The sequence below is a fragment of the Chenopodium album genome, chromosome 4 (assembly GCF_948465745.1).
Source record: "Chenopodium album chromosome 4, dcCheAlbu1.1, whole genome shotgun sequence".
Taxonomy (NCBI): domain Eukaryota; kingdom Viridiplantae; phylum Streptophyta; class Magnoliopsida; order Caryophyllales; family Amaranthaceae; genus Chenopodium; species Chenopodium album.
Genome location: NC_137837.1, coordinates 55,566,452 through 55,582,046, shown reverse-complemented (window position 1 = coordinate 55,582,046; position 15,595 = coordinate 55,566,452). Strand labels below are relative to the sequence as shown.

Here is a 15,595-nt window from a genome sequence, read left to right as displayed (position 1 = left end):
TACAAAAAATAAATAATATATTATATACATAATATATGCATAAAAATAGAATAAATTTATAATTAATAGCAAACAAACATACCTGATCAAAATCATTAGAAAAACTCTAATCCGATTCCTTAGAACTAGAAGGAATTTCTTCTAAAACAACTAAATTCAATCCAACCTATATTTTTAAATAATTAAAAATCACTAATATATAAAATATAAATATTTTTTTTTTTTGACATTTAAATTTACCTGAGACTGTTTATTTCTTAAAACAATCAATTTAGTGGGATCACTAATAGAATTAGCATAGGTAACAGCACACCCATTCTCATCAAGTTCCTATAAAAAAAATATATATATGTTCATTTTAGAAAGCGCAAATGTTCAATACTGAAATATTAAATGATCATATACCTGTACAACTGCTTGCCCTATACCCCTTTTATAAGGAGTGTACGTTGACTTTTTCCTCTTCAAATTACCCTTTGACTTGTTTCACTGTTTCTCCAAAGTACTCTTAGGCCTGAAATTCCTCTCACCTTTAGGCCTAGCTTTTGGAGGATTCTTGATCTCAAGATCAACAATTTCAACCTCTTCAACAGTTTCACTAAAATCAATTGCACTTGATATGCTCTCAACCTTTTCTTTTAAAAGATTGAAATAACACTATACCTCTGCCCTTGCATTCAAAGAACTCCGACAACTTGTTATCAACTTAACAAACATCCTAAGTGTTTGTGACCTCCAAACACTAGTAGCCACAATATTTGTCCTCAAAGTAGGTTCTTCAATACCATGACAACACATGGTAGCCTTTGTCCATCATTTTATTATATACTCTTGTGAAATATTATGCACACAATGCAAATGATAAACTCTAAGAGAAGGAGAACAAATAAAGTAAACCAGTCTCACTAAAGTACATGCATGTGCAACAAACTGCATGTGTTTCTATATTGATAACAACTTCATGCTTAATCATATCCTTCCCAGGTCTCCAAAGAAGATATGAATATTCTGGAAAACACAAACCATTATCAACATGATCATAAGCAGTCCCCTTAATGAACTCTTCTTCAAAAAGAACATAAGCTTGAATAGTGTACAATGATCTTGCATGAACTAATATAACAATATTAGCAAATGCTAGTTTCATATTACCCCTCAAAGTTTTATAATCTTAGCCACCTTCCTTACTTCTCCACTAAGAAATGACATCAAGAAAAAATGATAAAAATCACATAAACCTTGGGTCTTATTAAGACGTTGTGAAACTGACTTATTAGTAGTTTCACTACGTTGAAAGGACAAAACACCACCAGACCAATACTTCTTAGAGTAAGCACGACACCACATTTCTTTTATTTTATACAAATCACATAACCAATCAACATTTTCACACTTGTATTTATCCAACATCCTGTATAACAGAAATGATCATATATTAATTGAAATTTGAACAAAATATAAATTAATATATGTACATTTATATAAAGAATAATGTTCATAAACAACATGGACAATAATTAATATTATGATAAAATACAAAAAACATAAAATGTATGAACATATGTAAAACACTAAATGTTCATATACATATGACATAATAATCAAATATATCACATAATTAAAATTAAAAATAAATATTAAAATAATAATATACCTTTTCCAGAAATGTTCAAATTTAGGAGGAGTTTCACAATACTTCAAAAGATATCCAAACAAATTTGTAAAGCCTTCAAAAGCTCTCAATGATCCAATGTGTTTCTTCGAATTTTGTTCAAGATGTCATACACATAAACGATGATAGACGGTTGAAGGAAAAATGTTTCTTATACCCGCTGCAATCGCTTGTGCTTGATCTGTCATAATTATAATAGGACTTTTCCTTCCCATTGACTGTAGAAATGAGTCAAACAACCAATCAAAAGACTCGGTGCGCTTATTAAGAATAAAACCCACACCAAACATGACATTATTACCATGATGGTTCATCCGAACAAATGGAGCACATATCATTCCATATTTGTTAGTTCTATAGGTTGTATCAAAAACCAACAAATCTCCAAAGTAATGGTAATCTCTCATTATCCTACCATCACGCCGAAAAAAGCTAACTAAAGCACCACTATCATCTTGCTCAAAATAATAGTAAAAATCTGCCTCATCCCTATGTCTCTTCGCAAAATATTTAATCAATTGGTTACTATCACATCCTTCAATTTTGACAGCTTTTTTAGATGATAATGCATTGTACACATCAGGAGTAGTAAAGGAAAGATTAGGAATCAACCAACCTTCCTCTTTAGAACCCTCAAAGAATCAGTAACTTTGACTCCGCTCAATTTCATTGTAGAAATGAAAAGAAGTGAATCTTTATTGACAGCCCTTTGAGACCTTATCAAATGCCTTTTTTCAGGAGGAATCATATCATGATTATGAACCATTTCATGTCTTGTACTACCTCCGTTTCTTATTAGTTGCAACTTTGGCAACTTTGCGGACTCCTAGACAAAATTTGGTAAGCTAAAATTAAGAGAGTAAATGCAAGCAATTTAACATTGAGGAGAGAGAAAGTGGGGACAAGATTTTCATTAATTGGAGGAGAGAGAAATCTTTCCATATTTTTAGGGGGATTATTTCCTTCAAGAATTTTTAGGGGGAAAGTTTCCCTCCGTCAGTTTTTTCATCAAAATTCAATTAAATCCCTCCAAATTTTCAACTGAAATTAAGGCCTTATAAATACACAAGTACATAACATACATACCCCTTCCTTCAATGAAGTTCACCAAAATCATACTCCCTCCATTAAACAGAATGTCCATTAACTTATTACAGACCTAGTAAAAAAAAAAATTTTTAAAAACAATTCTTGAATTTTCAGCCTTCAATCAACTTAACTTCTCTTGCCTTTTTTTCATCCAGCATCTTCAAAGTTCCTTCTATCTACCTTTCTTTTTTCTGCATTTGTAAGGAAAATACAAACATAGCAACAATGGATGGTGAAGAATTTTACAACATTAATTAGATTTTAATGGAAGAAGAGTTCATGTCAGCGATGTTTTCAGATGCGGAAACAGGTGCACAAACAGAGGTAGAAACAGAGAAACAACAACATGAAATTATGAACAAAAGGAAGAGGCCAGATCTTAATCTAACAGAAAAAAGAATGATTGTTGATGACATGTTAGAAAAACAAATAGATGGTGCATTACCAAGAGGATATAAAGCACAGCTTGCAATAGAATATGGTGTGCACAAGTCAACAATTACTCGAATTTTTCAAGATTTGCTCAAACAAAGACAAGAAGGGGGTGTGGTTGATGTCAGAACAAAAAAATTTGGGAAAACAGGGCCAAGAGTGTACTCAATTGAATTACTCCAATCAGTCCCTTTATATTTGAGGACAACTGAAATAAGTTATACAAGTGCCTTAAAAATCAGTCATGTCACAATCCATAGGCTGAAAAAAGGGGGATATTAAGAACTCACACAGCTACGCACCATTCAAAGTTAACAGACAATCACAAGGTGCAAAGAATTAGGTGGGTTCTTTCACATATTCAACAACCAATTCCACCTAGTAATCCAACATTTGATCCGATGGAAGATTTTTTTTATATAGATGAAAAATGGTTTTATCTCAGTCTAGAGAAAAGGAGGTTCTACCTATTAGCAAAACAAGATGAACCTTACATGTGCCAAGAATCAAGAAGATTCAAGATAAAGGCCATTTTCATGGGACTCATTTCGAAACCATTATTTCACAGAAATCGTGAAATGCTTCATGATGGTATGTATGGAATTTTCCCCTTTACTTACCAACAAAGGGCAAAAAAAAAAAAAAAACAGTAAGAACAGAGCAGCAGGTACTTGGGAAACAAAAGCACACCAGCATGTAACTAAAGAAGTCATAAGGGACATGCTTCTAAACAAGGTTATTCAAGCAATTGTCAAGAATTGGCCACCACAAAAAAGCAAGAACATAACTATTTAATGGGACAATGCCCGACCTCACCAAATGCCAAATGATGATGAGTTTCAGGCTGCATTAACTCAGAATGGGTTCAACATCTAGCTGGTATACCAACAACCACAATCTCCTGATCTGAATATGCTTGATTTAGGTCTATTTTGGGATATTCAATCTCTTCAATACCATTCATTATCAAAAAACATTGATGAATTAATTGAAAGAGTTGAAGAGGCTTATGAATTCTTTGATCCATCGGTGAACAAGTATACTTGAATTACTTTACTGTCATGCATGGTGGAAATTCTAAAGAAAGAAGGGGGAAACAATTAAAAGATACCACATATGAAGAAACAAAGGCCTGAGAATCTAGGGTCCTTACCAGATATTTTGGATGACAGCAAGGAATTAGTGGAGCAAGGAGTGAAGTTCCTTAATGACAGATTTAGACCAGCAGGAAATGAGGAACAAGGAGATGAAGACAACCATCTTGAAGTGGATGCAGACTAAGGTAAGTTACTTAGAAATAGGCTGCCACACCTAACCACCCTTTTGTGTAAAAATTGGTATGATAAATGCAAAATCAAGTTGGTTATGTGTAAACTTTTGCTTATTATGTACAAGACATCCTATTAATTAATGAAACACTTTTGCTTATTATGTACAAGGCAACCTATTAATTAAAATAACACTATTGCTTATTATGTATAGGGAAGCCTATGAATTAGTGGAACACTGTAGTTAAACCTCTTGATGTACTTTTGCTAAAACTTAATGTAATGAACCTTATGGGATTAATGAATCAAATGACTTTTGGGTAAATAGAAAGCATTTTGTATTTTGATGTTTATTTTACGGTGTATTCACACTTTCAGTACAGAAGATTGTAATTATCCATCAGAGGGTCAATATTTTAATCAGATAATCTGGCATCATGTAAGTTACCTCAACAACTATTACATTTAAAACAATTAGAGCAATTCTTACATGCCATACATATATCAATTCAGTCCCTTTATCATATGGATTTAGGGCATGGTAGCTAGTAATGTTAAAATGGGACTCTACAAACAACAATTAAGGGACTCAAGTTCACAACAATTCAGGCAGTCTAGTTTAAGTGGTCTCTCATCAGCAACTGTCATTGAGACCATGACCCAGACATGATTGAAAAAAGCATGTATCATCATCCATCAACCACATTACATCCCCACAAGCAACAAGGCAACAAAGAAAGAGGGACTATAGCAACAAATAGGCAACCATAAGCATCATATTTAAGCATCATATTCAGGCAACCATAAGCATCATATTCAAACATCATATTCAGGCATCATATTCAAACATCATATTCAGGCATCATATTCAGGGAACATTTTAAGAACAAAGAACAAGCATCATATTCAACATACACAAACAACCAGCCAAACAACAATCACCACCCCCTGGCCAGCAACGTGAAGCTGCTGCCGACCATATTCAACATACACAAACAACCTCCAACACACAACCAACCAACAATATAACTATTTTTAATGATAGGGATGCTTATAATTAAGAAGAAAAATGAAACTAAAAGATAAGGTTTTTGAAATTGTTACAGTGGTAGATAGTTGAACCCTCACAACTAGGCCCGATCCAACCTTTTCTTTCTCTGAATTAAGACCAGCAGGGGCAGGAGGAGAAGGCAAAGCTGCATCTTCTTCTTCATCAAGGTCATATATTTTAGCCATCTTAGGACGTAGTCTAGCCCTTCGAGGCCATGGCTGTCTTCGTTTACCGGAACCGCTCCCCTCAGTTTTTTTTTTCCTTCATCGAGGAGCAATTCCCACCATCAACAACACGACCGGTAACCTTTTTTACCTCCAATTCCAAGCGGCAGCGGCTTGTTGTTCTGCTTTTTCATCCTCAACCGCGGCGAGAACTTCAAGCAAAGCTTCGAGCGATTTCTCACTCAAAATTTCATGACCTTTGTTATGTATGAACAAATTTTTCGCCCACGGAGTGTCCTGCTCAATGGACTCAATAAACTTAACAAAGGAGCGCCATTTCTTCATCACAATCACTCTCAAAAGTTGCGTCACATAGGGGCTTCAAATTCAACATATTAAAGTGTAGATCTGTGGGTTTTTGAGAGGATTGCGTGCTCAATTAAAGTTTGTGTGGGTTTGTTGAGGTAGTCGAAATGATTTCTTGCCCAATTCGTGCTTAATTGGTGAAGGAGTGAAGTTTGTGACAATTTCTGAGCAATTTGTGAAGATTTCATGCTGAATTTGTGAAGATTTGTAAATAATCTGGGCAATTGGTGAAGATTTCGTGCTCAATTCGTGAAGATATACAAATAATCTGGGCAATTTGTGAAGATTTCGTGCGCAATTCGTGAAGTGGAACACAAAATCTGGGCAATTTGTGAAGATTTCGTGCTCAATTTGTGACGATTTGGGGAATTTGTGTGGGTTTGTAGAGGTAGTCGAAACGATTTTGTGGGTTAGATCGAGGGAGGAGAGAGAAATTCAAGGAGGAAGGAGACTTATAATCATGGAGGACGGAGAGAGAAAGCTATGGAGGAATAAGAGGATGAACTAGGGTTTTAAAATTTCCCCAAATTTGGAAATATGAATGAATTGGTTGGTTAGTGAATAAATACGTGGAAAAAGAATTAGGTGGGAATCATTAAATTAATGATGTTGGTTAAATGGTATAATCTGGTGACATTAAAATATGTAATTGAGATTATGATTTTTTAGTAAGGGTATAGAAGTAATTTTAGCCTAAAATATTTACCAAAAGCAGAAAGAAAAAGAAAGTTGCAACTAATAGGTAGCACCCCTAAATGGAAAGAGTTGCAACTAATTTGTAACGGAGGTAGTACATGTATAAACACCTAAATGATCAATATGAAACTGCACAAAAGCTAAACAACCAGCTCGAATATCCAGCTTCTTATAAACCCTTTTATTCTTACACTTATCATCTTTGAATCCTTCATTACAACAAAAAAATCTTTTCATAAAAAATGAATCATCTCTTCTTCTTTTATTCTTCCCAATTAGAATTCCAAAACCTTTCCTAAATGCATATTCGTTATACGCATCAAAAACTTCATCTTTAGATTTAAATTGTTTGTCCTTTAATTCAGACTTTGATGCTTCTTCATAAATAATATTATACTTTTTTTCCACTGCACAAAGTTTAAATATACAATTATAAATGAATTTAAAGTGTTTTAGGAATGAACAATAATGAATAAATAAAATGTTCAAAAATAAAACAACACATGATCAATTTTAAAATTAATTAGACCTACGAAATAAAACCAGCGAAATGTTCATAACAAAAACACACAATTCTAAAACACATAGCAAAGAAATTAAACCACCGAAATGTTATAGCAGAGTATCACAATACAAACTTACAAAATATAATATAATCAAACTTACAAAATTTCAGCATAATATAATCACATTTAAAGTTAAAACAACAAAAATGAATCATATTATATTAATTAAGTTCAAATAAACAAAGCATTATAACATTACAAACTTACAAAATTATGAAAAATTACAAAATTATAATGCTGATTACTAACATTGTTGAGTAAACAATTCAACCAAACAAACAAAATATTCAAATAAACAGAGCATTATACAATTACAAACTTACAAAATTATCAAAAATTACAAAATTCTAATGCTAATTACTCACACTGTTGAGCAAACGATTCAACCAAACGAACTCCAAAAGGAAACAACAGCTCGCAATCTCCAGATGAAGAATTTGCCATTGATGAACAATAACGATTATCAAATTCGAATGAATTAACCAGAAAAAAAAAATCGATTCAAAAATGGTGAGTATAAATAATGTTTTTAATTTATGTTTATGTTAATGTGAATATATTGTTTTTTGAACAACTTTAATTTAATTAAGTTTATATAAATAATTTAGCAAAAAACAACAATGCATATAATTAAAAAAATATATATATTACGAGTGCGATAAGCCGATAACACAAAAAATTGATGAATAACTTATTTTATTATATGCCGATACAATAAATCGATAATACAAAAAATTAATGATAATTAAAAATCATACAATAATTGGTGAATAACTTCATTTTATTATACGGAATATGAGGTTCAATAATACAAAAATTGTACAATAGTATGTAATGTAAATATGTAATTATTATTCTTCGTGTTCGTCTTCTTCTTGTTCAAGTTCATCGGCCAATTGAATTGATGAGAACTAGTAGAACCCGACGTTCCTTCATCGTCGTCGTTTTGTGCATACGTACGATCTTGTGAACGAGTTTCGGCATCCAACCAATCCTTGAAGCAAACACACATTTCAAGTGTTTCGGGTTTAAGTCTTGTTCTTCTATCGTCTAAAAACCCATCCCGACGCACTAAACCTCTTTCGGAGGAACCAGAGGAGACTTGGATAGCAATATCACGGGCCATTGCCGCCAAAATTGGATGTTTCGTGCTATGTGAACTCCACCAAGCAAGGATGTCGAGGCCGAACTTCTCTTCATCATCCATGCCTTTCATGAAGTCGTAACTTAAGTACATTTGCAACTCGAAAACATTGCTTTGTGTTCTTAGATGATGATTCCGTACCTGAAAACTTAGACATCATGTTAGCAGCTTGTGCAAATAAATCTTTGGCTCTTTTACTTACGTTTTTGGATGTTTGAGAAGGGGCAAATCGAGACATGGTTCCATATTTAGATTCATAAACTCTATATAAAGAGAAAAAATCATTAGTTACCTTAGTTTTAAAAGTTTCAACATCATCTTCGAAATCCATGTTAGAAAAATAAATATCAATTAATAAAGTAGTGTCATCATACTTTTGCCTTGGATCTAAAATAGAAGCAAAAATATAAATCATAGGAATATTAGTGTAATTTTTACGCCATTTTTCCTCCATAGATGGAAGATATCCATCAAAATCGTGTTGTAATTAGTGTTCGGCAAAAAGTTGTGCAAGTAAACATGCATTGCTAAGAAAAGAATGGGAACAAGGATTATATACAGAAGAAAAACAATGTGTCATACTATATAGTAATTGTAAAAACTGCATATATATTTCACAATTAGCCCAATCATCTTCTAGTAAAGCAAATTGTGGAAATTTTTTATTATAAAAAAGTGTTAGAGAAATCTTGTACTCGTTTGCCCTACTCAACATTTCATAGATGTAGTTCCATCTAATTGAACAATCCGGTGCTATTTTTATAGACTTTATCATTTGTTTCCAGTAAAAACCTTTCCATTCCTGATATCTCAAGTTAGAAATATTGATAGACATACATTTCTAATTTTGTAATAAAATGGACCAATTTCTTATGTTCCATCCTTCATATACAAGTTAAGAACATGACAAATGCATCTAATATGGAGTGCATCTCCATCAAATAGTACATCGGCCAATTGGGGTTTAACCAAATTTGCACTAAATTTCATAGAAGTTGCATTATCAAAAGTCATAGACATGATTTTATCCCAAAGAATATATACATCAATAGCTTGCATTAAATGATGAGAAATGTTAAGACCGGTTCAAGCATTTTAAAATGAATGATGCGTTTGTGTAATACCCAATCATTATCCAACCAATGACAAGTAAAACATAAAGAGTGAAGTCCTTAACCACTATCCCATGCATTGGCAGTTAAAGAAACTCTACTAGGGAGATTAATAAATTCATTTTCTAATTTCAATTTGTACTCTTGAATATTCTTCATGGCAGCAGAACGAACGATTATTTGGGAGATTTTTTATGTTGGGGTTAAAGTGCTAGGTTAATGTAATTGTTAAAGGCATCATTTTCGATAAGGTTGTTTGGCATGTTCTATCATTCTCCCAAGTTCATCTCTATCTCTCTCATAACTATAATAAAAGCCTTGTGGATGAAATTGTGAAATTTCGGGTTGGTTTGGATGATTAGACTGTCCACCACATTTTTTTGCATGTTTACTAAGGTGTCCCGCCCCTCCCTTGGTTTCGGCCGAGTAAATTTTCCTACAAGTCTTACACCTAGCTTTGGTTTCATCTCTACTCAATTGATAACGTGATCAAACATTACTCTTTCGGCTGGTTTGAGCAAATTCATCTTCGGTACACCACTCATCTAATGGGTTTGGAATTTGGGTGGATTGTGCACTCGACCCGGAGGCTTGTGTTGTTTGGCTACCTTGGCTAGGAGGAATAGAAAATTCATGTTATGATCCGTATAAATGAGGTGAGAATTGGTTTTGTTGAAATCTCAAACTAGATATAGTCCAAGAAGCCATATCATCCATTTGTTCGAACACTCCCGTGGTTTGGGCCGGGGATGAAAGAAAGGGGTGGAAGTGTTTGGAAATGGCATGTTAGGGGAGGGGAAGGGTATGTCAAGGGGGGGGGGGGCATTAAAGTGTTTGGGTTTAGTGATTTCCTACGTTTTCACTTGGCTTTCCTAGAGGAGGAGGAAGCGTTCGGGTTAGATGCCTTGATTAATATTTAATAATAATAACAAGCGATATATGATGTTTTTCTTGATGAATTAAGCTACATGTTTTGCCGTGATTTTAGCATATGAAGCGGCTTCGACCCATTTGGTGAAGTAGTTGATTGTTTTAAGGATGAACTCGTGTCCCCCTTGTCCGAGTGGTGTTATCTTTCCAAAGATGTCGATTCCCCAAGTAGAGAACGACCATGGAGAAGTGTATGTGTAGAGAAGTGAAGGTGGAACGTGCTTTAAATTTGCGTAGACTTGACACTTTATACATTTCTTGACATATTTTTTACAGTCTCTCTCCATGGTAGTCCAATAATAACCCTGTCGTTGGATCTTTTGGACTAACATTTTAGCGTTCATATGCGTTCCACGTATTCCGGCATAAAGATTTTCCATTGTTCTGTGCGCTTCAATCTTAGTTATGCATAAGAGATTTCTCCTTTGAGCAGTCCTTTTTTGGAGTTCTCACCTGAGGAGCACATACTGTGAGGCCAGGAGCCTTAAAGCACGACGTGCCCTTTTATCAGTGTTAGGAGGGTATTCTCCCTTCGTTACATAGGTAAGGATGTCTGTATATTATGGTTCTTCATCTTCTTCTTGTGTTTCATGTTCATCATCAAGTGCTTGAACATAAGCCGGCTCATATCTTCTTTCTATAGTTAACGACGTTTGGTTTCTGTCTCTTGGAATTTGCACCATTGATGCTAACTTTGCTTGTGCGTCAGCAAACAAATTCTCTTCTCTAGGCAAATATGTGTATTCCACTACATCTAGTTGCTCTATGAGAGTTTCCAGATGAGCTTGATATGTAGCGAGACTTTCACTTAATCATCTCTGGGAGATCTAGTTAATGATTAGTGACAAATCACCATAGATTTTGAGCTTCTTAATTGCCAGGGCAACAACTGTTTCTAATCCAAGGATGCATGCTTCATATTCTACAGCATTGTTGGTGACATCAAAGTCGAGCTTCATTTAAATTGGGATGTGTTCTTCGTTTTGCGATACAAGCAAGACTCCTACTCCACAACCCTTTTGGTTTGAAACTCCATTGAAATAGAGCGTTTAGCTATCTTCCTCGGTCATTAGTACATCCTCATCAGGGAAATTGTACTCTTATTCTTCTTTCTCAACTTCTTCCAGCGAAAAATCTGCTAAGAAGTCAGAAACCGCTGAACCTTTTGATGGCCTTTTTTGGTACGAATTTCAAGTTAAACTGAGTAAGGTTAACTATCCACCTTGATAATCTGCCATCGAGTGTTGCCTTTTCAAACAAGTACTTGAGAAAATCCATCTTTGACACAACATGAACAGTATGGGTAAGCATGTAATGTATTAATTTCCGTGTGGCCTCCATGAGTGCGAGACACAACTTTTCAAGTGGCGTGTATCGGGTCTCATAACCTTGAAGCTTCTTACTCAAATAGTATATTACATTCTCATTTTGCGCAGTATCCCGAATTTGTGTAGTTTTTTAGCGACGCTTTTACATGTCCACATACTCAAATTTAGCGACGCTTTTTGTTGTCTTGCGTTTATTCGTGTCAGCTTATGGTATGGCGGGAAACTTTTGACATATGAAAATGTGCAAAGAATGTAGACATTAAAAAGCGTCTAGAATTTTTTTATTAAGCTTTTTTTTTTTTTTTGTTCCTTTTATTAAATTATTATCATCATACATAAATTATAGTTATTTAAATTTATCATAAATGAAATTAATAACATTAAACATAGAATAAAAAAATATTCTATATAACTAGATTTAAAAAAACAATAATTAATCAACAATAATAAGCGTATGTAAATAATTACCAAATTTATGAAAGAAAACATCAACACGATTAAAAAAAAAAAAACGTCGCATATTATAGTAGCTTGTTCTTAAATAATTACATCACTAATATAAGACTAAAAACAAAATAGGTAGATGGTGGCCTTATAGACGATATAGTCGCTTGTTTTGATGCTCAAGTGTCCCGACCTATTCTCTTGTTGCACATTCATTACCTTTTCCAATCTTAAAAAAAAAAAGTATAAATTAGTACATTACACAATATAGGCTAAAGATTCAACATGCTGCATCTAAACAACAATAAAAAGACCAATGTATTTAAACAAGAACATACACATGCTTTCAGAGCATATTAAGAACTAGTCCACAATAGAAACTAATAAAAGTCTTTGTATCAACCAAGTACAATGAAGCACCATAATTATATCATGATAAATATCAAAGCATAAGATAAAACAATTTAAATGAGGTTCAACAAGTATATAAGTAAAGATAAACAATGACAAAGCTAATAAAAAGGATAATCAACGCTTATACACACACACACAAGCTATGAATTTCACACACACACACAGAAACATTTTGAATTTCAGCTCTGATTTCAAATATGATTTTCAGTTTTGAACTTCATATCTGAATTCAGTTCTGAAATTATAAGAGTTTTGGTCCACAATAATGTTTACAACCATAGACAAAAGTAAGAAAATGACTATAAACTAACACAGCTCAAACAAGCTTCTAATGAATGAGTAGAAACATCAATATGAGCCATGAAATTATAAGAGTTTTGGTATACAATAACAGGTACAACCATAGAGCAAAACAACCAAATGTCTATAAAAGGACACAACTCAAACCAGCTTCTAATGATTATAACACGGAAAACAAAAATTACCAATGAACAAAGATATCACGATTCCTAAGCAAGTTTGAGATTGCTCATGGTTCATAAAGATATCATGACTCATTATGACTTTAGGAAAAAGCCACAAATATTTCAGAAAACCAAGATTCAATCTTGTTATAATCATGTCACATAATGGAAAAAGCAAGTTGATCTGAATTTTTATCCATTTGATAGCAGCTTATTTGATCAACTTGTTAATAGCATCTCGTTGCCATTGAAAAAGATACTATAAGTCAGCAAGCATAGGAAAAGTCAAATACTTTTTCATTTTCAACATAAAAATTTTGTAGGGGGTTTTAGAACATCCATTTCTAGTAAATACATAAAACTGACATGTAATCTGTAAAGCAGTAAAAAAACTTACATGTATCCTGTAGCGTGGTACAGTCAATGACTACACCTTAAGCTTCTTAAAGGTATTTCTTTCGACGATGAATGTTTGGCCACATATCCGTGTCAAGAACATGGCTAATAGTGTGAGAGGCCACCTGAGCTAGAGATACAATTTACATAAGAGAAAAAGATCAAAGAATGTTGACTTTTACCTAAACAATCATAATACATACGAAACCAAAAACAATAAAGCAAAATAAAAAAATTATCGAAAAGAGGCTATCAAACAACTCAAAAGTGATCATAACCGTGTTTCAAATGCATAACAAAAAGCAAAATTTTCAGAATAGGCATAAAATAAAAGCACAATGAAACATAATAATAATACATTGTATACATGAATGAAAAAACCTTAAAATATCTACTGTCTATGAATTAGATATTTAAACAATACTGACAAAGCAATTACTAACAGGAAGGTAATTTTTCTTACTAAGTTTATCGATAATACTTCCAGCAAACATATATATAAAAATAAGCTTATCGATAATCTTAAGGCTTCTCCTCATGCGCGCTACTTCTTCTTTTCGTGTTTTTGTCATCAGCTTACTTGTTGTTGATTGCCATACACCGGGTAGGCTTTGTAAGCTGTTGCTGCTGCTGCATACATTCTTGGGTGATAGGGGTGTGGTACGTATCCCTAACCACCATCACATATGTGTCCTCCGTAATAGCCTTCATTCCACTGATTTCCGTAATCACCTCTTGACTGACATCCATAATTGAAGTGTTATTTAGCATAGAATCACAATTCAAGGAAGAAAATAGTGGTTGTTAAAACAGTCTAGCTTGGAATGAAAGTCAAGTTCCTGTACTCAACAAAATGTCAGAAAAATAATCCATAATCTAATTAAATATACAACCCTCATAATCTACAACAAACTCATCAACATATCTTGCATTTTTCATATGTTTTAGCATATAGATCAAAAGCAGACAAGGATATTATGTTCAGAAGAATTCTAGAGTTAACAAAGTTTCAAATTCAACTTGACGACGACAGAGTTGCACAAATAAAAAGAAAAAATAAGCAAATCATAACGGGAGCAAGACGATGCTTGAGTCCTTTTAAAGATGTTAGGCAATTACCTTAGAGAATACATAAAACAAGAATTGATTAGCAGTCAAGAGCACTAATATGAGCAGCAATCCTAAAGTATTCCTGCTTTAATTCTATAGGCAACAAAAACATAGGCAACACGGGAATAAAAGAGTGCAATAATATTTTCAAACACCCTCAAATATACCCTAATTTAAGAGGAAATCCCTAGAGAAATTACAGAATAACTATATTAAAATCCCACCCAAACAACAAGAATAAACCAATTCGAACAAAACAGAGAAACAAACCAGTCCGAAAGAAACAGTCTAGTTTAATAGAAAATAAACTCCAAAAATTATGAAATTTTACAGTTAGAAAGTAGACAGAAAAACACCCAAATAAAAAAAAAAATCACCTAAAAAGCTTCTATAATGAAGGAGAACGAGCCAAATGAAGTCAGCACTCACAACAGCTCCACAAAAATAAATGCGAATTGTGATGGAATTGTGAGACGAAAAACAATGCGATCATGCTCATTTAAAAACATGAAACAAAAGCCTAATTTTCTGAATTAAATTAAACCAAAAGCACAAAATGAAACATAACAGAAACCCTAAATTCTCAATTACTCATGAAGCTAACCCATATCTAAACATAATATGTGAGATTATTGAAAAATAAAACATTAAATCAAACCAAGATCTATTAATTGATTCAAAGAGATTTAAAGATAAAGTATGTACCTTAATATTACAATTTTGGTTCAAGTTCTATAAATTGATTCAAAGAGAGATAAAGATATGAATTTTACTTAGAAGCATGCATCTCACCTTTTTAATTGATCAACTCTTTGAGAAAGGCAGAGATGTAGTTCAGTATTCTGATTTGAAATTGATAATTTAAATCTCTCTAACAAAAAATTTTCAACAAAATACCAAAAAAAAAAATTAAATTCACCAAGAAAAAACAAGTATATCAAATTTTTTT

General features: G+C 33.1%; 1 protein-coding gene across 1 annotated transcript; it reads right to left on the bottom strand.

Annotated features, from left to right (window-relative positions):
- Positions 1 to 486: 486 nt before the first annotated feature.
- LOC145627940 (protein FAR1-RELATED SEQUENCE 5-like) lies at positions 487 to 2,438 on the bottom strand. Its single transcript, XM_081680281.1, has 6 exons — positions 2,289 to 2,438; positions 1,786 to 2,169; positions 1,655 to 1,695; positions 1,239 to 1,411; positions 932 to 1,113; positions 487 to 630 (listed from the first exon to the last, which is right to left on the bottom strand). The coding sequence occupies exons 1-6, from the start codon at positions 2,436 to 2,438 to the stop codon at positions 487 to 489; spliced, it is 1,074 nt and encodes a 357-aa protein (XP_081536407.1).
- Between the last annotated feature and the right edge of the window lie 13,157 nt (positions 2,439 to 15,595).

Excerpts from the sequence above, each read along its gene's own strand:
- LOC145627940 (XM_081680281.1), bottom strand. The coding sequence starts at position 2,438 with ATGGTTCATAATCATGATATGATTCCTCCTGAAAAAAGGCATTTGATA. Across the intron at positions 2,170-2,288 it reads TGAGGGTTCTAAAGAGGAAG|AGACATAGGGATGAGGCAGA; the intron begins GTTGGTTGATTC and ends TATTTTGCGAAG. Across the intron at positions 1,114-1,238 it reads ACGTCTTAATAAGACCCAAG|TTCATGCAAGATCATTGTAC; the intron begins GTTTATGTGATT and ends TTGTTATATTAG.